The 23,699-nt window shown below is 36.9% G+C and overlaps 2 protein-coding genes across 36 annotated transcripts in view; one reads left to right on the plus strand and one right to left on the minus strand.

Annotated features, from left to right (window-relative positions):
• Positions 1-23,699, plus strand: part of SETD9 (SET domain containing 9) — a 24,213-nt gene continuing 514 nt past the window's right edge. The window contains exons 1-6 of one of the 6 annotated variants that reach the window (XM_034440925.3): positions 1-389; positions 2,924-3,291; positions 5,280-5,403; positions 7,791-7,906; positions 8,165-8,270; positions 10,976-11,752. In XM_034440925.3, coding sequence (XP_034296816.1) covers positions 304-389; positions 2,924-3,291; positions 5,280-5,403; positions 7,791-7,906; positions 8,165-8,270; positions 10,976-11,003 — 828 coding nt within the window. In that variant the 5' untranslated portion in view covers positions 1-303 and the 3' untranslated portion in view covers positions 11,004-11,752. Of the gene's footprint in view, positions 390-2,923; positions 3,292-5,279; positions 5,404-7,790; positions 7,907-8,164; positions 8,271-8,450; positions 9,290-10,975; positions 11,753-23,699 lie in introns of those variants that run through there. The other 5 variants (XM_034440924.3, XM_087885706.1, XM_034440921.3 and 2 more) reach the window with 5 other exon arrangements.
• MIER3 (MIER family member 3) overlaps positions 12,501-23,699 on the minus strand; it is a 27,242-nt gene continuing 16,043 nt past the window's right edge. For 16 of the 30 annotated variants that reach the window (XM_087885705.1, XM_087885699.1, XM_034440908.3 and 13 more), the window contains 8 exons: positions 23,256-23,341; positions 22,824-22,896; positions 20,506-20,657; positions 19,591-19,672; positions 18,787-18,878; positions 16,460-16,587; positions 16,182-16,324; positions 13,309-16,091 (listed from right to left, as the gene is read on the minus strand). In XM_087885705.1, the coding sequence (XP_087741831.1) occupies positions 15,637-16,091; positions 16,182-16,324; positions 16,460-16,587; positions 18,787-18,878; positions 19,591-19,672; positions 20,506-20,657; positions 22,824-22,896; positions 23,256-23,341 (1,211 nt within the window). In that variant the 3' untranslated portion in view covers positions 13,309-15,636. Of the gene's footprint in view, positions 16,092-16,169; positions 16,325-16,459; positions 16,588-18,786; positions 18,879-19,590; positions 19,673-20,505; positions 20,658-22,823; positions 22,897-23,255; positions 23,342-23,699 lie in introns of all 30 variants that reach the window. The other 14 variants (XM_034440915.3, XM_087885688.1, XM_034440907.3 and 11 more) reach the window with 2 other exon arrangements.

A 23,699-nucleotide genomic window follows, 5' to 3' on the forward strand; every position in this document is an offset into this window, starting at 1 on the left:
GAGTTTGGTTCCGGAGGATTCTTTCCGCGAATTGCGGAGGCCCAGATCTGGAGGGGCGAGTTGGGATATTAAGCGCTTTTATTTGGGGGGGGGGTTATGTCCCCCTTCACGGTGAAGCATATTGGCGAAAGGCAGATTAGCTTTCCCCCCCCCCGGTTCCCCCCAAGAAATTGAGTGCCGCCTTCGAGATTGGAGGGAGCACGTTCACACACACAAGAACACACACCCGTTTTTATTTCGTCCGCTGCGGCGCGCCTTCTGCTGCTTTCGGGCGGCGGGGCGGTTTGCCGGGCCGACCCCGCCATGCTAGGAGGGTTGCGGAGGCGCTGGGAGGCCTACAAGTACCGCTTCGTGCCCTGGATCGCGCTCAATCTCCGCCACAAGCGCAGGTGAGGGCGAGGGTGCGCGGCCGCCTTTCCCTCCCGGGCCGCAGAACGAAGGGCCTCGCTGGAGGGTAAAGCGATGCAGAGACACCGGGAATACCCTATGCGGGTTGCTTGCGGGCGCTGTTGGAAGGCTGCGGGATCTGGGCAGCGGGATTCCGAAGGATCACATTGCTGCCATCCCCTTTTCGCCAGAATTTTGCAACCGGATCGAAGCTTCTTTCTTTCTTTCTTTCTTTCTTTCTTTCTTTCTTTCTTTCTTTCTTTCTTTCTTTCTTTCTTTCTTTCTTTCTTTCTTTCTTTCTGCCCTCCCTTTCCCTTCCCTTTCCCTTTCCCTTTCCCTTCCTTCCTTCCTTCCTTTCCTTCCTTCCTCTCTCTCTTTTCCGTACCAATATTTCCACTTTCTGATCGAAATTTTTGTTTTAACAACCTGCGCCCGTCTCTCCATATATGATGGATTTTTTAAAAAAGGCAAACGTTCTCTTCATAAATACAATTAAGTAACTCGTTTACTTTGAAGAGTAATTAAAACTCAAAAGGGAGTATTTCTGAATGTGGTGTGTGAGGATAATTCTATACTGACAGCAGTTCACATTCAACTTAATTGGGCTTTCTCTCCAACCTTGCATTTGTGATTTTTGAATTAACAAACAGGTGCCTGTAATAAGACTCGTTTGAATTGATTCTAGGTTCCCTTGCAAACTAATAAATATAGCAAGATGAAAATGTTTGGTTTAATATACTGAGTGAAGTTGTAGGGAATTATAGTCTTATATTTTCACACACAGATAATTTTTATTGTCTACTAGGATACTAATGCTCGCAACAGATTTATGAAAGATTTTTATTTTATAAAAAATTATGTTGGATATGTTGATCACAAATTATCAGTTTTAAATTGGGGATTGCCCTACAATATCCTACAACTTCATCAGTTGTATAGTAGTAGATTTTATGAGTAAAGTCTTCTTTGTTTGAAATATGTTGTCATTAGAAGTGATCCTTATCCCTACTTTTTCTCAGTAGGAGGCAAAGTTGATATTTATGAAATACAAATTAATCATAACCTGTCAACTAAAAGAGTTGAAACACAGGGAGAACGGTGTGCATGTTTGTATAGCTACTGTGTTTCCCCGAAAATAAGACCCTGTTTTATATTTTTTTGAACCCTGAAATAAGCCCTTGGCCTTATTGCCATGCGCGCAAAAGCCCGATTGGGCTTATTATTAGGGGATGCCTTATTTTGGGGGAAAAGGGTAACAAATTTACACTACCATATGGATTGTGGGCATTTTGCTCTCATCAATATCTAGAGAGGACTAACAGAACTGTTTGTGCATCCTAAGGGGACCAGGGATTGTAATTTCACATCTGTGAACTCTAGTCACTATAGGCATATAGTAAGTTGCAGATAAGAGGTAAATTGCAACTGCTTTACTAGCTACATTGACTAAGGCTATGATTCTCCCATAGTATCTGTCTGAATGGTTCACTCTGGCAGTGAAACAATGTCACCTATTGGAACCTTGGAATGTGCTTCCTCTGTAGCAGTGCCTGCCGTCTGGAATGTGGTTCCCCTGAAATTCTCTGCTCCCCACCTACTGGGATTTTGAAGGGCCTGGCTTTTTCTCCAAGCCTTTGGACAGGATGATTGATGCCTCTTTCTTCCTTTTTCTTCCCTCTGTCATCATCGTCCCTTTGACTTGTGCTGTTTTTAATGTTTCGGTATTATTCTTTGGGTTTTTAAAAACGTTTTAACAATTGTAAGCTGCCCAGAATCACTAGGAGTTGGGTAGCATATAAATTGAATAAATCATCATCATCATCATCATCATCATCTTCATCATCTAGTAACTTTGTTAATATCTGAAATTTAGAGAAACTGCCACATATCACAATTTAGCTAATTGGAAATTGTACAACTATAAGTGTACCTATTTTTTTTCCTGAAACAAGGGGGTCTCCTATCCCTCATCTGCGGCCTGGTGCCGGGCCACAGCCGATTCAGAACAGGGCCACCGAACTGGTGGGTGAACATGCGTGCGTGAAACCATCCCCCTCCCCCACCATCCCCATCACCACTGCCTTTTCTGAGCCGAAAAGGTTGGAAAACACTGCACTGAAACTTTTCTTTTGTTTTCCTCTCTGGTGGGAGAAACACAAGCCATTGAGACAGCAAGTCAGTCATTTGCCTAGGAATCTCAGCACAAGACAGTTGTGATTACAAACTATTTTTCCAGACCAGCCATTCTAGGATTTTTTGTAAGGCAGGGTTGGGGGAACACAGGACTTTGCAGGAATTAACAGGTGCTAAGGAGAATCCAGTTAAGGTCTCTGGCCTAGATGATGTATAGGAGTGGACATCCTGTCTATCTGTTTGATATCACAGTAAACCATGTTTTGGAAATTATAATCATTATTAACAATTTAACAAAATTTTCTTAAAAAAGAAAGAAAATATTTCTGTGTGCTTCCTTCCCTACAAATTTATGGAATTTTAAACCACGACAATTCTTTTACTTCCTCCTATCTTACTTCAGGACTCTACGGTTTGTGCCAGAAGAATCTAAAGACAAAATTGCTTCTGATGAAAATGTCCTTCAAACATTACTGACAGCATTTAGATCTTTATTTGTAAATGACTTGAACAGACAAATGTGCCTTTTGAATGTAATTCCAGAAATTAAATCAAAATATCCAGAAATATACTCGGTGCAGTCCAAAACAATACCCAAAGCAGTATACAACGATCAAGAACGTCAAAAAGCCCTTAATCCAGAAGAAGTTCTGTTCAGTACACTAGGATTCAGCATTATTCGACAACCCAGTTCACTGGAGTCAGCTGGAATAGGAGTTTTTGTAGCAAAAGGATTTGTTCCAGAAGGAACAGTCGTATCAATGTATCCTGGTATGGAAATATTATTTTCATATAAATTCATATAGAAACCGCCTTACATTTCATTCATCAAGTGGTGCAGCAGATCATAGCTTTAGGTTTAATCCTTGACTTAATGTTTATATGTGGAGACACTTTAGAAGAATTAGGAAGGTGAATAGATGGAAAGGTAGGTGGGTGGATGGATGGAAGGATGATTAATGGTTTCATATCTTAACAAAGCAACACAGCTGTTTTCAAGCCAGGAACTCAACACTTTCTGAATTGAGTCCTGGATTCCAGCCTACAAATCCTGCACACTGGGTTGTAATTGGATCCATTATCATCAACACTGAAGTCAAAAGTTTTCCAGGATCTTTTAAGACCTTTGGAATGGCATAGTTTGAACTAGGACAGGGGTCAGCAACCTGCGGCTCCGGAGCTGCATGCGGCTCTTTGGGCCCTCTGCTGTGGCTCCCTGTCAGGTGATCCCACCACTGGCTGGCCCCGCTCCTCGCCATCCCCTCCCAGTCACTCCTCCCCTGGCCTGAGAAGGTAAGGGCGATGGTGGGGGATGGAGAAGCGGCCAGGGCAGAAACAGAGAGGTACAGAGAGAGGGGGAGAGAGAGAGACATAGGGAGATACAGAGAGAGAGGGAGAGGGAGGGGAGCTAAAGATATTTCAAAAGGATTTTGTGGTTCCCGGTGTTTTTTAACAACTGGTTCTCTGCCCTAATGACCGGCTGGGTAGGCGTGGCTGGGGGGGGTGTCATGTGACTAGTGGAAGTGAGTGACATCGAGTTAGCCACGCTCACCCAAGTTTTGTGGCTCCCGGTGTTTTCTTTTCTGTGGGAAACGGGTCCAAATGGCTCTTTAAGTATTTAAGGTTGCAGACCCCTGAACTAGGATCTAATATGTTTAAAAGCTCTTTAAACAACAGCTTTTCTCGTTGATATAAATTAACAGTCCAATGCCTTTATTTAGTCTTCTAAGCATTACCAACTTGAAGTAAATGAGGACTGTTATGTTTTGTAGCTGTCTGTTAACAAATGCCCTGCAAACTAATCAACATCCCTTGCTTAAGTGTTTCCAAAGTGTTTTTCAAAACAGCTTGATTCTGTTTTCTAGGTTTGCCAATACTATACTGACAGGCCCAAATTCATTATGATATGTACTTTTTTAAAAATAGCACCCTTTTGTCCTGTTATTATGCAGTCACTACCAGCTCCGTAATCCTTGGGAAAGGGGCGGGGAGATGGCATTAATGATATTAGTATTATACATTATCAGTGTTATAAATTAATAAAATAAAACCAGTGTGGCATGGCAGATACTGGTAGTCCTTGACTTATGATCACAACTGAACCCCAATTTTTTGTTGTTAAGTGAGATATTTGTTAAGTGAGTTTTGCCCCATTTTATGATCTTTTTGCCACCGTTGTTAAGTGAATCACTGCTGCTGTTAAGTTAGTAACACAGTTGTTAAGTGAATGTACCTTCCCCGCTGACTTTGCTTGCCAGAAGATTTCAAAGGTGATCACAGGACCCCTAGGACACTGCAACCTTCATAAATATGAATCAAGCATTCAGATTTTCTTTACATGACCACGTGAATGCTGCAATGGTTGTTACTGTGAAAAACAGTCATTTTTTTTCAGGACCATTGTAACTTTGAACGGTCACTAAATGAACTGTTGTAAGTTGAGGACAACCTGTACTCATATACTCAGATTTTCACTGCAGGAACCTGTGTTCAAATCCTTATTCAACTGTTTCTTGAACTGTTGTTACTCTTCAGCTTAGTGAGTCTCAGAAATCATGTACAAAAACCCCTTGGAAATAGGTGTGATTCAGCAATTGTAATAAAGTAAAATGGTATTTAATCCATGTCAAAATTCTAAGAATATGCTATTGAGACAAAAGTTAAGATTTTGCTGTATTGAAGAATAACTATAATTCATTACATATAGCTAAGAAATATATACATAAGGATCTAAAATAACTGCTTTTTTTAAAAAACAGGCACAATCTATGAAAATCATGAACCCATATTTTTTCAATCCATTGGCAATCCATTTATATTTAGGTGTATCGATGGTGTACTTATTGATGGAAATAATAGGGGAATCTCAAAGGCTATATACAGGTAAGGCATAATAGCATTGAGTAAATATTGATATAAATAAAGAAGAATTAATAATTATTTCTAATGTTTATACCATATAAAATTCAGGTAGTAAGTATTCAATATGCTATTGGGGAAGAGCTGTGGATTTTCAGAATACAAACTGTGTATGAAATAACTAAATTAAAGCCTTTGGGATATCTATTTGCGGATTTTGCCTTGCAGAAAAAGAAAATTTAAATCCGCAAATTAGAGTTGTAACAGGAAAGCTCAACACAGCTGAAAACTGAATATACTACATATTGACAGCAGTTTAGGTAACTGTGAATTGAGATCGTCCCAAAAGTGCTTTTTCAAGAGGCAACTGGACTTTCTGTTTTTTCTTTGAAGATGTTTTGCTTCTTATTCAAGAAGCTTCTTCAGCTCTGCTGAAGAAAAATTAGAAAGTCCAATTGCCTCTTGAAAAAGTACCTTTGGGACAACTATGACCTGGATGACTGAGAATCTCCATTGACATTTGTGAATTGAGCTGGACTAAAATTGGAGACTTTCAACCAGAAGATCAAATTGTTTTCTACTCAGACATAAAAAACCAAACCAAACCAAGGAATGGTATTAATTACATAATTAAGAAAAAGTTATTCAAGACAATACCAGGCTATTATGCAAAGAACAACTGGTTAATACTAATTAGAGAATCTTGTGGTAGGGCATTGTCTAAATTTATTTATATTGGCCACCTGTCTTACCATATGATAACTCTGGGCAGCTTATAACCAAGCATAATTTTATGATTTATGTCTCAACCACTAATGCAGAAAAAGGGGTTGATGAATTTAACGTTCAAATGTAAGTTGAAATTGACAGACATGCAAGCAAGATGTGCTGCTTGTTACTGGAAACTACAATGCCAATGTTAGAAATATTCAAGGCATAAATGACCAGACTCAAATTATCATACTTTGGACACATTATACAAAGACCTAGCTCTGTGGAGAAGCTATAATGCTGGGAAAGGTGGAAAGAAAGAAGAGGATGACCAACAACAAGGTGGATGGATTTGATTACAGTGGTGATAAGTGCATTGTTGTAAGGCTTAAAGGACCAGGTTGGAACAGATCATCCTAGAGAAGATTTGATGGCACATAATCAAGCAATAATCAGTAGGATCTGATAAAGTAATCTGTATTACGTGTATGTGTCTTGTTAAGTGTTTCAACATTTAAGCAAACAAATAAAGCACTTACACATATTTCCTGGTGCTGCAATTTCTGGCCAGGATCATTGCTAATAACAGGTAGTTGGTGGATAAAATGCTATTTGTATTGATTTCTACAGGATATACTAAAATTACAGAATGACAGGAGCTCTTATATGTTATTTTCTTTCCTTTTTGGTGGAGAGGGACCATAGTGGCAGTTCAGAGTAGGGCACTAACTGAATGCCCTTTCTTGCGCTCTCTTCATCTGATGGTCAAGATGCTTGACCTGAGTACATGTTTTGCCTGTGTACTCAGCATTTTGAGACCAGCAAAAAAGACAATTATTCTAGTCTTGCAGATTTTCAGAATTACAAATTCTCGTTCTTTTAATTTAAAAGAATATAAAACAAGTCATTAGTATCATACTATCTCTACTATAGTTTGCAGAAACAAGTATTTAGCTCCACCATTGAACAGGATGTATGGCTGTTGGGGGACAGTAATTCAGCTCTAGCAAGTGAATGTAAATTTGTAACTGTCCAAGAAGCAATAATGGCTTGGCATCAGGTTATCTGATGGACCGTCTCTTGCCTGTCACATCTACCCTACCCACCAGAGCGGGGAGGCAAGGAATGTTGCAGGTCCCATCCCCTAGGAAGATATATCTGATGGGATCCAGAAGAAGGGCCTTCTCCATGGTGATTCCCTCTCTCTGGAACATCATTCCCCCAGAGATTAGAATGGTCCCCACTCTAACCCTCTTCCAGAAGGTGCTGAAGCAGGGGTGGGTTCTACTTACCTTTACTACCGGTTCGCAAGGGTATCGCACATGCGCAAATCACTGATGATGACATCCGGGGAGTGGGCGGGGCCTCCTGCTGGTTTTACTACCGGTTGTTGTGAACCTGTCCGAACTGGGGGCAACCCACCACTGCGCTGAAGACCTGGTTCTGCCAATGGGCCTGGGGAATGCAGAGCAGGATGGAGCCCATTAAATGGCTCGTATGATGTGTTGTTGCTGGGGTGGGGGGTAGAGGGTTATTTTATTATATATGATTCTCTCATTAGTTTTATTGTTTTTTATATGATGTTTTTATATTCTTGTAAACTGCTTTGAGTTGCCATGTGCCAATAGGTGGCAATATAAATCTCCTAAATAAATAAAATAAAAATAGAATGATGTGACTAATGTTATAATATTATTCAGGTCATGCAGCAAAAGAGATCAAATTGGTCCTTTAAAAATGTGTGATGTCTTTTGGCTTACAACTGCTATTCAAAATCCGTTGGCTGTGGGACAATATGTTAATAATTGTTCATCAGGTAAGACCAATTTTTCTCCTTTAGTTAGATTTAAAAATTGAAGTTGCTATGCATGTTGTCAGTCTGCCAAAATATTGTCTCTGTGTTTCCATTTATAGTTTGCAAATAGGGGAGGTTTATTCTGTATCAGAGAATAATGTGCTAATCTCCTGCAGAAGGGCTTAGATAGTAAAGGGATTGTTTACTTGGATAAATTCAGAGCTATATTAATGTACAGGCATCTCTTCTTCGTTTAAGGTATTTCTCTTTTTCCATCAGAAAAAGAAGCAAATGTTTGCTATCAGGAACTGAACATACCTAAATGTTTTCCTGTAGAATTTAAACAGTATCTTCCAAACATAAACTTCAGCCATGAAATAGAAAGGTGAGAAATTTGTATTTTTGAATATTTCTGGAATAATTTAATAATTTAAATTGTTAAGCATTCTCAGATATTTGAAGTAGGATCTATCAAGATTGTAACAGAGGAAAAATTGCTTGTGTTGTTAGAAATATCAATGCACCATTGAGACCAACTTCTTTTCCTGAAATATTCAATCTGCAGGCCCTTGAGATGTGTGGTTTTGGTAGCTCTCCGAAACATTGGCCCAGGAGAAGAACTTTTTTCAAACTATTACACAGTTATATCTTGATGGTCAACTATGGATTTTTACAGTAATTAAACCAAATGTGGTATCCTTTAACAAATAATTATTGAAGATACAAAACTTTTGGTACAAAAGTTTTGAGAGTTAGGTCCTGCCTTCCACTATATATTTACTAAGTCAACCTTGTTGGTTTTTTAAAATAGTGATAGCTATCTGAAAGCTTTGGTTGAAATTTAAACTTTGTGGATTAGTATGGGACATAACTTATTTGGGAAATGCTTGCTACACAAACACCAGTACAAGCACAAGAGTTGAAATAAACGAGTTCCCCAGTGTACCTGAGTCCAGCATAGAGACTTCAAGTTGTTCATTGTCTCCCTCTGTTGTCCTTTAAATGTATCGGATTTAACACACTCATATTTTGGATTTTGAATGGCTTTATCATTTCTTTTACTATTGTTAAAATAATTTTGTTCATTTAGTTAACTTAAAAAATATAAACCAAAGAAATGTTTGTACTATAGACTTGATATGTAATATATATATATACATATACATATACATATACATATACATATACATATATCTATTTTCTTACTTTTCGTAGGTTTGATGTGTGTTTTTCTTTTAGCCAGGTTTTTCCTACGTAACCAAGATTTTTCTACAGCCCTAGCTCAGTGGAGTCACATCCACTCGATTCTGGGCTTTTTTCTTCTGGCAGCCAGCAGGCCCTATGCTGCCCTATGCTGCCTGGTGAGAGACTTATATAGATCTATTTCTGGCTCATTAGCCATCATCAGTAAGCCACACCCACATCTCATGTATCCTCCCTGTAAAGGTACAATATCTATTTTCTTACTTTTCGTAGGTTTTATGTGTGTTTTTCTTTTAGCCAGGTTTTTCCTACGTAACCAAGATTTTTCTACAGCCCTAGCTCAGTGGAGTCACATCCACTCGATTTTGGGCTTTTTTCTTCTGCCAGCCAGCAAGAAAAAAGCCCATATATATGTCAGATTACTACTTTTTTATGAAAAATTATGTTATGTCTCACACCCAGAAACAGAAATAACAAATCCATTTGCAGGCTGCACCTGAAAGTCTTTGGAAACAGGAAGTCTCACCCCATCCATCCTCTAGAGCCGTGATGGCAAACCTATGGCACGCGTGCCACCTGTGGCACGTGGAGCCATAATAGTAGGCACACCAGCTCAGCTCTGGGGCGCATGTGCGCGCCGGACAGCTGATTTTCGGGCCTTCTGGGCCCACCAGAAGTAGGGAAACAGGCTGTTTCCTGCCTCTGGAGGGCCTGGGGGCGGGGTGGGGAAGGCCCGTTTTTCTTTCTTACCTGGCTCCAGATCCTCTCTGTGTATCTGGGAAGGGCGAAAACAGCCTTTCCCACTTCCTTGGAGGCCCTACAGAGGCTGAAAGGCCCCATTTCCCGACTCCCGGTGGGACAGGAAGTGATGTTTTTTCCTGTCCCCAGCCTCCAGAGACTCCTAGAGAGGCTCCTACAGACTCCTAGAGAGGTTCCTAGAGACTCCTAGAGAGGTTCTGGAGGCTGGGTACAGCAAAAAATGTCACTTCCTTTCCCACTGAGAGTTGGGAAAAGGGCCCTTTCAGCCTCCGTAGGGCCTCCAAGGGAGTGGGAAAGGCTGTTTTCGCCCTTCCCAGATACACAGAGAGGATCTGGAACCAGGTAAGAAAGAAAAATGGGCCTACCAGGCCATCATGTGCCAGGAGCGGGGGGGAGGGATTGCGCACTCATGCGTGTGGGCACGTGCGCGCGCGACCCTCCCCGCCTCCCCTCTCCTGGCACGCAATGGCAAAAAGGTTAGCCATCACTGCTCTAGAGTCTAGACTTATATCTGCAGAAACTAATTACAGTTGAATCCTTATTCTCATCAGCAGTTCTTGGAATTCTACACAGAAAAGGTTTAGATGAGTAAATAAACACTTTGCTTTCAAATAAATGAGTTTTGAGATCGATTTTGATACATTAAGAAGACATAGAAACAAAGCTGTTAAAAGTAGATATTATTTGTGTCCATTTTTAACTATTTTTAAAGCTATGGGATTTAGGTAGATTTCTGAAAAATACTACATTAATACCGCCCTTGCAATGAATTAATATTGTTGATAGTTGTTGATATATCTATATTTTCTGTAGAATGTTTTTTGATACAGAGTACTACCTATTGCACATTTACCAATTTGCATTGCAAATGCATCATTATAAAGATGATGATTTTGAAATTTTGTAGCTCAGAAATAAATTGCTTGGTCCATATATTTGTGAAGTCCACTTCAATATTTTTAGACTCTAATCTTATTACATTTTTCTTGATGTTATTCCCATTAAAGTTAATGAAGCTTACCTCTTTGCTAATACCCAAGAATACCCAATACATTTGTTCAGCTTTTTATTTAAAAAATCATGTATATAATAGTATAAAGCAGGGATTTATTGTGTTTTGGGTTTCAGGTATATGATTACATCCCATTTACTTTAATAATATTCCTTCTATCACATTATAAATTACAATTCAGTGGACACTTTTAGAGAATCTATAGAGACTATAGCTTGTCAACAAACATATACATCCCATGCAAAGAAAACAAAAGTGGAATATGTTTATGTGATGACTTCCCCGGACGCTTCCAGATACTTCTCCAGATGTCAGCTCAGGAAAAGGATGAACCAGTTCCAAGCATGCCTAGAGGTGAATTGGTCAGTGGCTCCAAGCAGCTGTCTGAAAGGGATTTGGCTGAAGCACAGCTGCAGCAGGACAACCCTGAGGCTTCAGGTTGGGAAAGCATGTAGCTGCAGCCAGTGAGTGATGAGGAAGAGGAACTGCCTTCTTCACCTGATCCAAGAACATGTAGGGCAGAGAAAAGGCAGGAGCAGAGAAGGTCAGCCTGATTACTCATGAGGAAGCAGTCCCTCTCTCTTGATGGGATGCACTAGAAACTGGCTATTTAGCACAGCAGATAGATGGAGGCGATGTTGGGAATGTGTTCGTTTCCTTGCTATGTGCTCTTGCCTTGAACTTCGGATCGTGTCTCTTCAGCTGTTGCCCTTGCCTTGCCTTTGCCTTGGGAACTTGCTTTTGCCTAGTGGACTGGACTTGCCTTGAGGACTGGTGTTGGTTTCATTTGGGTAGCCTGTGGAATTCATTGGGGTTAAACTGGTGCCATTACAGGTAATTGCTGAGGAATACAATTCAGTCTTACAAGCCTTAATAAAGACTCCTTACACCCATGGTGTGTGTGTGTGAATACAAGTGGTACAACAAGTTTACAGTGGGTGTTACTCCTACTGTTCCGAAATTTCATTATAGCAAGTTAAACTTTGGGTAGGTAGTGTTGCAACACATTAGTAGTTACGAATGCTTTAATCCAGGGGTCTCCAACTTGGCAACTTTAAGACTTGTGGACTTCAATTCCCAGAATTCCTCAGCCAGTGCTGGCTGAGGAATTCTGGGAGTTGAAGTCCACAAGTCTTAAAGTTGCCAAGGTTGGAGACCCCTGCTTTAATCTATAAGATGCTGCACTTACCAAAAAAACAAAAAAACAAAAACAAACCCCAAAACCAAAGTTAGCAGACTGCTATCATTCTCAAGGACTATCATGTTTGTAACACTCTTAAGAGATATAACATGGATCTACCGTTATGCTTAACTGTCATGGCGCAGGAAGGTCTTCTGTAAAATGTGATATAAGCATAATAAAGCCATCTTGATCAATAAGGAATGTTCCTTTCTATACAGAGATCCGTTGGAATACTGTTTTCGGTTTCTTCTCAACAACAGGTCATATTGATCCTTTTTGCAAGCGGCACCTTCTTTTCCCCATATTCTTTTCCATAGTAATAATATAGGTTTTGTCATTCAGTTTCCATTTGTCAGTTGCAAATGGAGTATTTGATAACTCTTTTAAAAAATCTTTGTCCAAACATACTAAAGGGACAAATAATGTTGCAGGAGGAGGAAAACTTTCATAGGAGAAAAAGGGTTTCCAGACATTTATTTCTGGAACTGTACACCAGATATTAAAGTACAACAAATACAAAATAATGTTAAAAAAAATAAGTGTTTATGTACAAATATTAAAACCAATGCGACAATAGCAACTTCCTCTTAAGCATCAGATACTAAAACTGGTTGCGATTGTCACTAATTTATGCACAGGGTGAAGCAATTTGAACCTAGTAAATATGGACATGACTGATTTCTTAGAGGTGGACTGCAGTCCTTAACTGGCCTGAAGCAATAATTAGAATACTTCACCGCCATGGGAAATTGTAATCATGATTATTTGCACATTTACTTTCCCATTTATAGACACTGTGCTTGTAATACTGGCCAGTCTTCTAGTGGTTAGGCTATCCACTAATTTACATTCAAAGAGTTTGTTTCAATTAAATAGTATCACTAATGCACTACTGGATGTGAACTTAACATGGATCTGATTATTGGTTTCCAAAGAAAAACTGCACAAAATCTAACAGTACAGAGTTCAGTACTTCGGAGAATATAACACAGTCTGTAGGTAAGATTGGCCTGTCTTTATAAAGAAGAAAAAGGAACACTTAAAAAGCTATCAATGAGAGGATGAAATGGCTAACAAAAGTTGAAGTATTGCTCTATTGCAGCACCAATTGCACATCCAAGTGAATCAAATGTTCTTTTGGAGTTCCTGTAAGCAATACTTCTACAAACTGCAAGAGCCCACCATGGATTTTTGGTTTATACAAATGGATTGAGCGCAGGGGAGAACAGAGAATATACTCAGCAATGAACAAAGAAGTCATCACGGTTTGTTAGAAGAATTGTGCTTTACCTATAATGAATCAATGCAATGTCATTTTTACATAGCTGCAATTTAGCCAGCTTCATTCTAATTCAAACGCAATTCTTTTAATAAACAGTAACAATTTCTTCAGTAAAGTGTTTAAAATAGAGAGAAACAGTTTTAAGTCCAGCTTTTAAAAGAAAAATTCAATAAATAGCTATTTTACATGAATAAAGTCATAGTGGTACAAATTTATGAATGTCACATCAAGCATGCACAAAATGTTACTATACACAGAAGTAGTCAGAAAATATTGAAATAGATATCTAAAAAGATATGCAGAATGTACATATTTACATAATCTTGCAAATTATTGCCTCATTTTAACAAGGAATTAAAAGTAAACATTACCAGCTAGCTAGCCAATAGGCTAAATTAGATCAGCAATTAAAAATCTATTAAAACTAGCCAGAATTCATTGTTCTCTCATACCATTTTTAGAATTTTGGTCAAAAGTCTTTATTAAATAACTAAAGTGTCCATTTAACTTGCTGACAATCAAAACTTTAGACGAGAAACTAGACTGTCTCGGTCTTCATTAAGACCCCAGCAATGCATAGATAAACTGAACATAGTACTGCATCAGTTGATGAGAATGGGTGTGTTCATTTAAGTGCAACTGGTATAAGCATTCATACATTTTGTGTGATGATTTTTATACACACCAGCCACTGGAAAAACCCATAAACATGAATGTATAACAAAAGGAAAAAATATGGCCAGTATTTTACAAAATTAAATAAGATGTGTTGAATAAGAGAAAAACCCCACAAGATACAGCATTCAGCACAAATTACAGCAACAGGAAGCTGACAATTTGACTGAAAGGATCAGAATGTGACCAAGGGCCAAGGCTACCCATTATTGTGTACTGTATTAGACTGACAGGTTTCAGATGTATACTTTACAACAGATCACCATTAACATACATATGTGGTTTAATTAATATAATTAAATTCTTAGAATGCTTAAAATGTGCTATTTGAGAAACTCAAAAACTTTTGATAGTGACTCCCAGCACTCTGCTGTTGCTCAAATTCAAGAAGCTAATACAGTCTGTAGAAATATAAAGTACACTCCTTTTGAATTATTAAGGTGTCATTTTTTTGATATACAACTATGAAGCAATTTACTATCAACACTGAAAAAAAAAATACCTTAAAATCAGTTGTAACAAAATTAAATATATATAAGTGTCAGTGTAACATTGGCAAGTTTTATAATAGATAACCAAAGCTTTAGTGAACTTTCACAAATCCTTCAACACAGAACAATCTTGTCAAAGATTTCTCTCTGGAATATTAATATACTTAAATCTGAATAATCCAGGAAGAAAACTACACTAATGGCTGAAAATGATTCAAAGATCCATTGCATCATCACCATCTATTAGTCTAGAAATTTTCATGCTATTTTGAACTGCCATGTTCTGAAGTAAAGACAAACCCCAATATGTAATTCATTAGTGGAGTGAGCAAATTGTATCATTCTTAGTGGCTTTAAGCAGTGTTAAGATAATACTTGATGTTTTCAGATTCTATTTCTCAGAAGTATAGATATCCCCCACCCCAGCTCGAACAACACACATTTTTTTCAGCCAATACATTAAAGTACACAAAACCTTTGGACAGTATAACTAGTTTTGTGTAAGGTAGCCGTGGCCTGTAATGTTATAAGAGCATCTAAGCTTGTCCTCAGACTTTGCTCTTACTGTCTTTTGTGCTAGTATCCACCAAGATGAATCTGTTGTTTTATAAACTGAAGTGCTCTGGTTTAATATCAGATGACAGAAGCTTCCATTTAAAAATATCCTTGTGTAGTTGTGCAGTTTAAATTAAAGAAATGTTTCCCTGCTTTTGATTTTTTTTTTTAAATGCTACATTAAGCAAGGATCAGAACTGGTACCTGTAAACAAATGTTATTCCACTGCATCCATTAGGGCAGAAGCAACCTAGAACAAAAACCCACTCTATTAAGTTCAGAACTTCTGTGCTGGTTTTGAGACAGCAGTCTCTCTACGGATTTAAAAAGAAAGGAAGCAGAGCTTAAAGCTGCACCACATAGTTCTCTTAGTCCCGAACTCTGCTAGATATTATATGAAGTTTCCACATTTATGGATTGGAAAAAAAGTGAAATTATTCTTGATAAATCAAGATATAGTTCTGTACATAAAGACATCACTGATGTCATATAGTTCAAACTTCCAGTGAAAGACTAAGCAAACCTGATTAATTCATCAAGTTTACCACAAACTACCAACAGTGTTCACTGTCTTTAATTTGCTGCTTGAATTCATTCTGAATGGAGGGCAGTGTGCTGGTGTAACGCATGGGCGCTGATAAAGCCATTTGTCTCATTTGCCGATAGACTACTGAAGTCAGCTACCGAGACTGCCATTTTGGCACTGGTAATATGATGTGTATGATTCTCAAAATCAACAGCCAAGTTGTTCACCGAAACTTCATTCATGAAGGATTCTGGGACCGCAATTCCCATTTTCAATCTCTTGGCAGGCCTTTCAGATTCGTCGCCGCACATGTTCATGGTATTTAATTCAGAATGATAAAATCCAGTCTCAAATAAATTAAAACAATCACTTTCACCATTACTAGGCAAGTTAAGCAAATCTTCTGTTACGACAGGCACATGATTAACTGCTGTTCGGGGCAAACTGTCCAGAGGTGGGAAGGCGTCTTCTGAGTTCACATCTGTAGAATGGCAGACTGTAGCTACGCTGTTGGTCAGTGCTAGAAGACAGAAAAAGATGTTATACAAGATGTAACTATTTCCCCGACCTATAGTCATACTAAGCTCTTCTAATTTACCTTTTAATTTACCTGTCAAATCATTGGCAGTGATTGAATTCAGGAGGCTTAGTTGTTGATCAGGAATGGGCTCTAGTCTATTATTTGACATTATGGCTGAAGAAACTGCACCACCTAAAGCTTCTGCTTCATCTACCAACCGATCCATATAGTCCCTGAAAGAAAATGATCATAGAGAAGTTGTTCAACAAAATCCATCTGGAAAGCATAATAATGAACTACTATTAAATTGTGGGAAATTCTAAATGTGATATTAAGCACAAATGTTTTTCCAAAATCTTTCAACTTACGTGACTCCAGGATGGTGGTTGTACCTCTTTTTTCCAAATCTTGTTTGTTGGGCAAAGTAATCATATCGTTCAGATTTCTTCCACATGTAATAAAATGCTACACATTCAGCAACTGTCCTGGTTCTCACCTAAAGACAGAAAAAAAAGTTAGCCTTAATACTTGTGGTAAATTCTTATGGGGAAGGACTCCAAATCATAAAATATTTGGCAAATTGTTAATACTCGGAAAACTATGAATTACTAGTTTGATTCCAATATGATAGATCTGCAAATATCATGTCAGCTGTTAGCATAGAAGCAGAGAATGAATTTACTACAGACAGTCCTCAACCTATGACCATTTGTTCAGCAGCTGTTCAAAACTGAACAAGTGTTGAAACAAAAGGACTTATAAAAGTGCAGCACACTCCTGATTTCACGTGTAGTACACATGGGCCTTCCCCAATGCACCCCCATGCTCCTTACCTTAAACTCTACCAATTTAAGACCCACAAGGTCACTTAACAACTGTAACTGGGAGAGCCGAGGGAACAGTCATGATGCATCACTTAATGACTGCTTGCTCAAGAACTGAGATTCTGGTCTCAATTGTGATAATAAATTGAGGACTACCTGTAACTTAAAATGGCGGTTTTCTGTCCAAGTATTTTAAGTTAATTACAGCATGTTCTAATACAATCTTTATCTTCTTCCTTAACGGGATATTTTAATGGCTAACAATAGAAACTACTCTCTTCTAAATATGAATTAAATCTTACTCAGGTATTCATAAATTTAATCTACTCTAATCTACTCATTAAGTGGCAAAATCAGAACAATTATAATCTTATTTAATTGAATAAAGCTGTAATTGTCCCTGCATGTAGGGTTCAAGAACTTCCTACAGAGTGGTTTGGTGATATGTACATAAAATACACAGTTTTACAGTGCACAAATTACAAATAAAATCTATGTTTAAAAAAGCTTGACAGATAATTGGAATTTTACCCAAAGCACTTAATTCTTATAAAAGCAATGCTAAGTAATGGGAAAAAACTAAATTTTAAAATAATTATTTTATCTCTTAAAAACATTTTCTTAATAAAACCTCATAGTTTTAAATAGGATTCACTGGATATCTTTATAGATTTGGTTAAATCTCAGAGTTCCAGAATTTGGATCAGAAAGTTTTATTCAATATTTGGATCACAAGCAGTTATTAACAATGTACTGCTTTCTTTTCTTCTTTATATGATGTTATATACTGGCTATTTCTGGACGCTCAAAAGGTCAGGATATAATGTCATATAAAGAAGAAAAGAATGAAGTTATCCAATGAACCATATTTAAAACTATGAAGTTTTATTTAGACAAATGTTTTTGAGAGAGAGAGAGAGAGAGAGAGAGAGAGAGAGAGAGAGAGAGAGAGAGAGAGAATTATTTTTATATAGATAAAGTGGCAGAGAACATCCAACTCCAAGGAACTCCACATTAGTTCTCCAGGGACTCAAGTTCTGTCCCACCATGACCTGCAACTGGAACTGCTCATTCAGGTAGGAATGAAATGACCATAGAATAGTACTTTTAATACCCAACCCTTGGAGACAGTCCAGAGGAATACAATAGTCAAGGGTTGAATGTTACCAGAATCTAACTGGATCAAAAAATCATGGAAATCCCCAAAGACCTCTGCAGACTTTTTGGATCCATTAGGATCTTACATAGACAAATCTAATGGATCCACTGCTCTTGCAAAGTCCAGAATGTTCATGATCCACAGTTGACAAGGAAGTGATCTAACCATAGCAAAGGACAATTTCATCAATATAATGTATGTTTTTGGAGTTGGTCTATTTATATCATTAATTTTCAAGGTTCTTTTATAATGGGTAAATTTGAAATGATACATTATTTGTAATATACTTTCATTTTGTTAATTAGTTCTGCATAATACAATTATTTTCAAAATGCCTCAAGTGATAATTTAATGTTTCTATGAAACAGTGAAACATGCTTATGAGTATAGCAGCTAGTTAAAAATAGTTTAGAAAGAGGCACGTCATTTACTAGATGGGTAATTCACATGCAAATGACCAAGTAATTATATACTTGTAAATTATAATCTCTATAAAATTTGTAAATCCCTTGTTTACTCATTTGTATCCTAGTCTTTTATCCCCTTTTGTCCTTTTTCCTTCCCTGTTTATATATTTCTCTAATATGTCTACAGTAATACGTTGTAATTAAAAAAAACAACAAAGTAACTGTTTGACAAAAATATGCTGTTTATGTTGTTTTACATATTCTGACAACTTTATCATTTATAAATTATTTCTATACCCGCTCACCTTATTTTTTTGTATAAGATGAAAATCTTTTCCATATATCAGAAGTGCATGTTCAAAGTTTCTACATTCTTCTTCTGTCCAAGCTGTCATATCTTAAGAGGGAGAGTAAGAGTAAGAGACTAATAAGCATTTGATATTTTGACAAATCAGCAAACATTTGGTCTCAACATTTGAAAAATAAAGAAAACCTTTTCAACAAACTCGCCTGGCTCCTACAGTAAACTAAACCATAACATGGTTTACTTGATTTTTGTTTACTTTGTGCTTGGAAGGTACTATGTTTTGTAAGTTGTAGTTTATATTTTAGGATGAAGTGTGAATAGCTATTACTATTAGCCAATAATAGTAAGCCATAAGTGGAAATGATATTCCATCAATCGCACCAGGAGTTCAATAGGCAGTGAAGAAGACTTATGGCTAATGATGAGGTCATGGATACATAACTGTATATTTCATACAATTTCATTGTTTCAAGCATTCTTTCTTGTTGACTAATATTTCTTGACTAGTATTGCAACAATGATAAAGAATGGTGAATTTTGTCTATAAAAGTGTAACTGATTCTAGTTACAGATCAGAACTTTAATCTTATGCAACAGAATCTTCCAAGAGACTGGATGCCTTCTTTAATTATCTAAATATGTGGAATACTCCAGCTGTTACTCTTGCATCACTTTGCTGCAATTTGTTCTGGTACTACAAAAACATGAGGAACTGTATTGAATAACGCAGTCATCACAATCCATGTCTGCACTTTATGATTTAACATTATTTAACGTAAAAACCTCTTGATAGAGAACTTACCCTGTGATGTCTTTCCATTTGAACAGTATTTCTCAATAGCTTCCTTCAGATTGTGGTTACACTTGAAGAGTTCATAGAGTGCCTAGTAGAAATTGCAATATTTCTTGTTTAACCAGTCAAAAGGAACATACACAAACCAGCAGATGTAATCTCATGTCAGTCAAATGTTTCTATTACAAGGTTATTTAGCCACTTCAAATAAAGCATTGTACAGTGTAAACAGACACTAGGCTGGATCAAAACCTCTTCCGACCACTAAATGCTGCTGATCCAGCAGAAAGATCCAACTGGTAAAACACTATGGAAGTAGCTTAGCGAACACTACTTTCTGCACTGTTTTGGAGGGTTCTTCAATTCTCCAGAACAGACTGCCAGAGATCACTAAGAGAAGGTAAAATGGCAAAAGTTATCTTCCTCCTGCAATCAATGAGATGAACCTCCCATGTAAATGGAGTGACCAGGGGAGGGAGGGCAGCAAAGGACAAAATATTATTTAGAACACTGAGAGATGCCCCATAGAGAAAAGATAAATCAATGAACAGGGCAGAATCTCCTTGGATCTCCATTGTTTCAAAACAATAGCAATAGCAAAGCACTTAAGACTTATATACCGCTTCATAGTGCTTTATAGCACTCTCTAAACAGTTTACAGAGTCAGCATAATCCCCCGGCAATCTGGGACCTCGTCTGGGTAGCAAAAATGAACTAAATCATTTTATAAACAAAGTAACTTTAACCTTTTATATACATTGTTTATGGACAAATGTTTTAAAGCCAAAGAATAAGATGTGATATAGGTATGAAATATATTAGCTTAAAAAAATAGAAAAAAGCAAACGTATTTGTTTTTGTATACATAAGCATAAAAAAAAGAGTTCAATTGGCAAATTGTACAGAGATAAGATTAAAACATACCTGTTCATTGTCCCGGGTATGCACTCCATCAGGAATTCTGCCAATTATTTTTTCATTTCCAGTTCTTACAGAAGTTTCAAAAAGGTACTCTTTAACTTTATTTTCTGAAATAATATCAGGTTGCCAAAGTAGCTGGTCCTCATTTTCATAAGCTATTAAGAAATATTGAAATATCGATGAGACCAAGTGCCCAGTAATCTAGCAATCCCCAGCAATTCTTTGCATATATTTCTGGAGAGTAACATATGCAAAGAAATATACAATTTATAAGAATCTGCTTTAAAACTAACATTTTATGACCTACATTCTGGTATGATAAAGATCCAGTTGTGACTTTTCTCTCGAGATATTTGTTGCCATATCTCTTCAATGTTCTTGAGGATACACATACTCATTTTCCACAATGTTTCCAAGGAGCTATATTGTTATACAGATAGTCCTCGACTTACAACCACAATTGAGCCTAAAATTTCTGTTGTTAAGTGAGACATTTGTTAAGTGAATTTTGCCCCAATTTATGACCTTTCTTGCCATAGTTGTTAAGTGAATCACTGCAGTTGATAAATTAGTAACCCGGTTGTTAACTGAATCTGGCTTCCCTATTGACTTTGCTTGTCAGAAGTTCGCAGAAGGTGTTCACATGACCTTGGGACACTGCATTGGTCATAAATATGAACCAGTGACCAAGCACCTGAATTTTGACCACATGATCATGGGATGCTCTAAAGGTCATAACTTTGAAAAACAGTCATAACTCACATTTTTCAGTGCTGATGTAACTTTGAACGGTCACTAAAGGAACCATAAATCAACTGTAAGTCAAAGACTACCTGTACTCCTGCTATTTAGTATATATGTTACCACAAACTATTAAGATTTGTTTTTCAAAAGTATCAACTGTAGCATTTTTAAAACTTAACATGTTTAATAACATTTAAAAAATAGCATTTAAAAAAATAACTATATAGTTTTTTTCTATGCAAATGTTTAAGCATCTCATTTTGTTGTAACCTGCACCTTTTTTTTCTCTTGCAGACTTTCTACTGTCAACTTAATATTAGACTATTATAATAAATAATTACCAAATACTTGACAGTAAAAAGTCTGCCACAGGATTATCTAAAATAAGAGAGCAATGTAAACATGAAAAATTGATTATATAGGAAGAAAAATCCTATGTAATTATTTTCTATGTAATTCAGCCCCTTGTTCCCTCCCCTGTCCTGCAGCAGCAACTTCCTGCTGTCTTCCCCACTGACTCTGATTGTTGAAAGCCAGCAGAAAGTTGAAAGGAGATGCTTGCTTAAAGTTCGACAATTTTCATTTGACGACAGCAGTGGGGACTGCAGAAATTGTCACTGCTAAGAGATGCAGCCATGTGACATCATCTTTATGACTGCATCACTTAGCAACAGAAATTCCAATCCCAAATGCCATTGTAACTTGAGGACTGCCTGTAGTCCAATGTATGTGAAAGACAACTGTTGAGATGTTAATATTTAATCTATGAAGAGTCCAGAAAGCCTCAGATTTTAGCCCTCTTCAAATACTACATAGTTAACTAAATAAATGGAATTATAATTGCTGCCTTTTTAATTGATAAGAATGTTCAGTCTTATATTGTAAAGAAGAGGTTTATTCTCATTTATAGTATGTTTGCATATTTATCTAATATTTTAAATTGTGTACTCCCATATGTTCCCATTGATCAACTAGAGGTCAAGGAGAGCATGAAATGGGACCGGTGACTGGTTAAGGATGTTAAAGTAATAATCATGTCTGAATAAGTTAAAATTTCAATTAGCAGACCCCAGATGCAACTGCATTTCTACCCAGATAACCCCTGAAAGGATGTACAAGTCTGTTGCATCTGTAATAATCCAGACACAGCAGTTGATTTATCTTAATTTACCACATTTATGGTGATTTAAAGCTTTTATGAAATGAGATTACACATGATATAAACTAATATCTCATTTGCAACATCTGTATAACCACACCATTATATAGATGATAAACACAATCATATCATTTCACATTTAATAGATATTTGGAAGTAACAGATACCCTTCTCCTCAATAGGCCTGTTAAAATGTGGTCTTCACTGTAATTCTTAGCAATTTTTGAATATGTATAGTACTCTGTAGCATACTTCATTTAAACACTCAAAAACAATTCATAAATTAAGTTCAACTCAACCAAATATTCCAAGTCTCTGATCTTGAACTCAAATTTGTTGTTTTAATTTTTACTTTAATTAATAAGATATTTTAAACAATTATTTTCAAATCTAACCATTTAATAAAAATATTAATTACCTTTTTCATCATTGCAACTTTTGCCTAAGAAAGGTGGTATTTCAGCCTGGTATTGTGAACCAATCATTATTTCCTGAAAAAATTAGAATGTGATATTGTAACCATACATATTTCATTATGATGATATATATTTGTGAACCAAAAAGATCAGGATTCAAATACTTTTTTTCTCAAGATCCATACCCACAAATATTTCCAGGCTCATACTGGGATCACAACAAAATTCTTCTTTAGCAACAATACACTCAGGCAGATCTCCTACTCTTTAGGTTACATTGAAATGGGGAAGTAAAACACTTTCAAAGGCAAATACAATTTTGGAGCTTTCAGGCCAGCAATAAATGTAATTCTAGGATATTTTATATATCTTGATATCAGTCTTTACATACTTTAAGTATATAGAACACATACAAAAATTATACATTACTATACCTTTCGTAAATCTTCAGATGAATTACCGGTATCTACTTCCACATCTTCACCATCAGATTCTTTATCACCATCACAGGTAGTGTTTGCTTTTTACAATAGAAAAGGAGTGTTAACAGACAATTATTTTAATATTTTTAATGTAATATTGAAATAAAACATCTCTCTCAAATCACGTCCAACTTCTGTACATGTTCCCATGTTCAATGCTAAGTGATTTATTTAATAACTGCATTTTTGTATCATCCCAATCAGATGACTGTGGATGATGAAACATAGAAGAGGCCCTGTTTGAGCTCAAAACATCTGTTTACATTTCTCTACACACTTCCAAAATTGCTTGAAAAGCATCAAAACACTTTTAAGGTAGAGAGAAGCCTTTTGGAAATGGGAACATTTTGCAAACCCCTAATTCCTAGATCACAGAATTCTAAATTTGATTATAAG

This window comes from Pantherophis guttatus, chromosome 2, assembly GCF_059756535.1.
Source record: "Pantherophis guttatus breed Tessera chromosome 2, ASM5975653v1, whole genome shotgun sequence".
NCBI lineage: Eukaryota > Metazoa > Chordata > Lepidosauria > Squamata > Colubridae > Pantherophis > Pantherophis guttatus.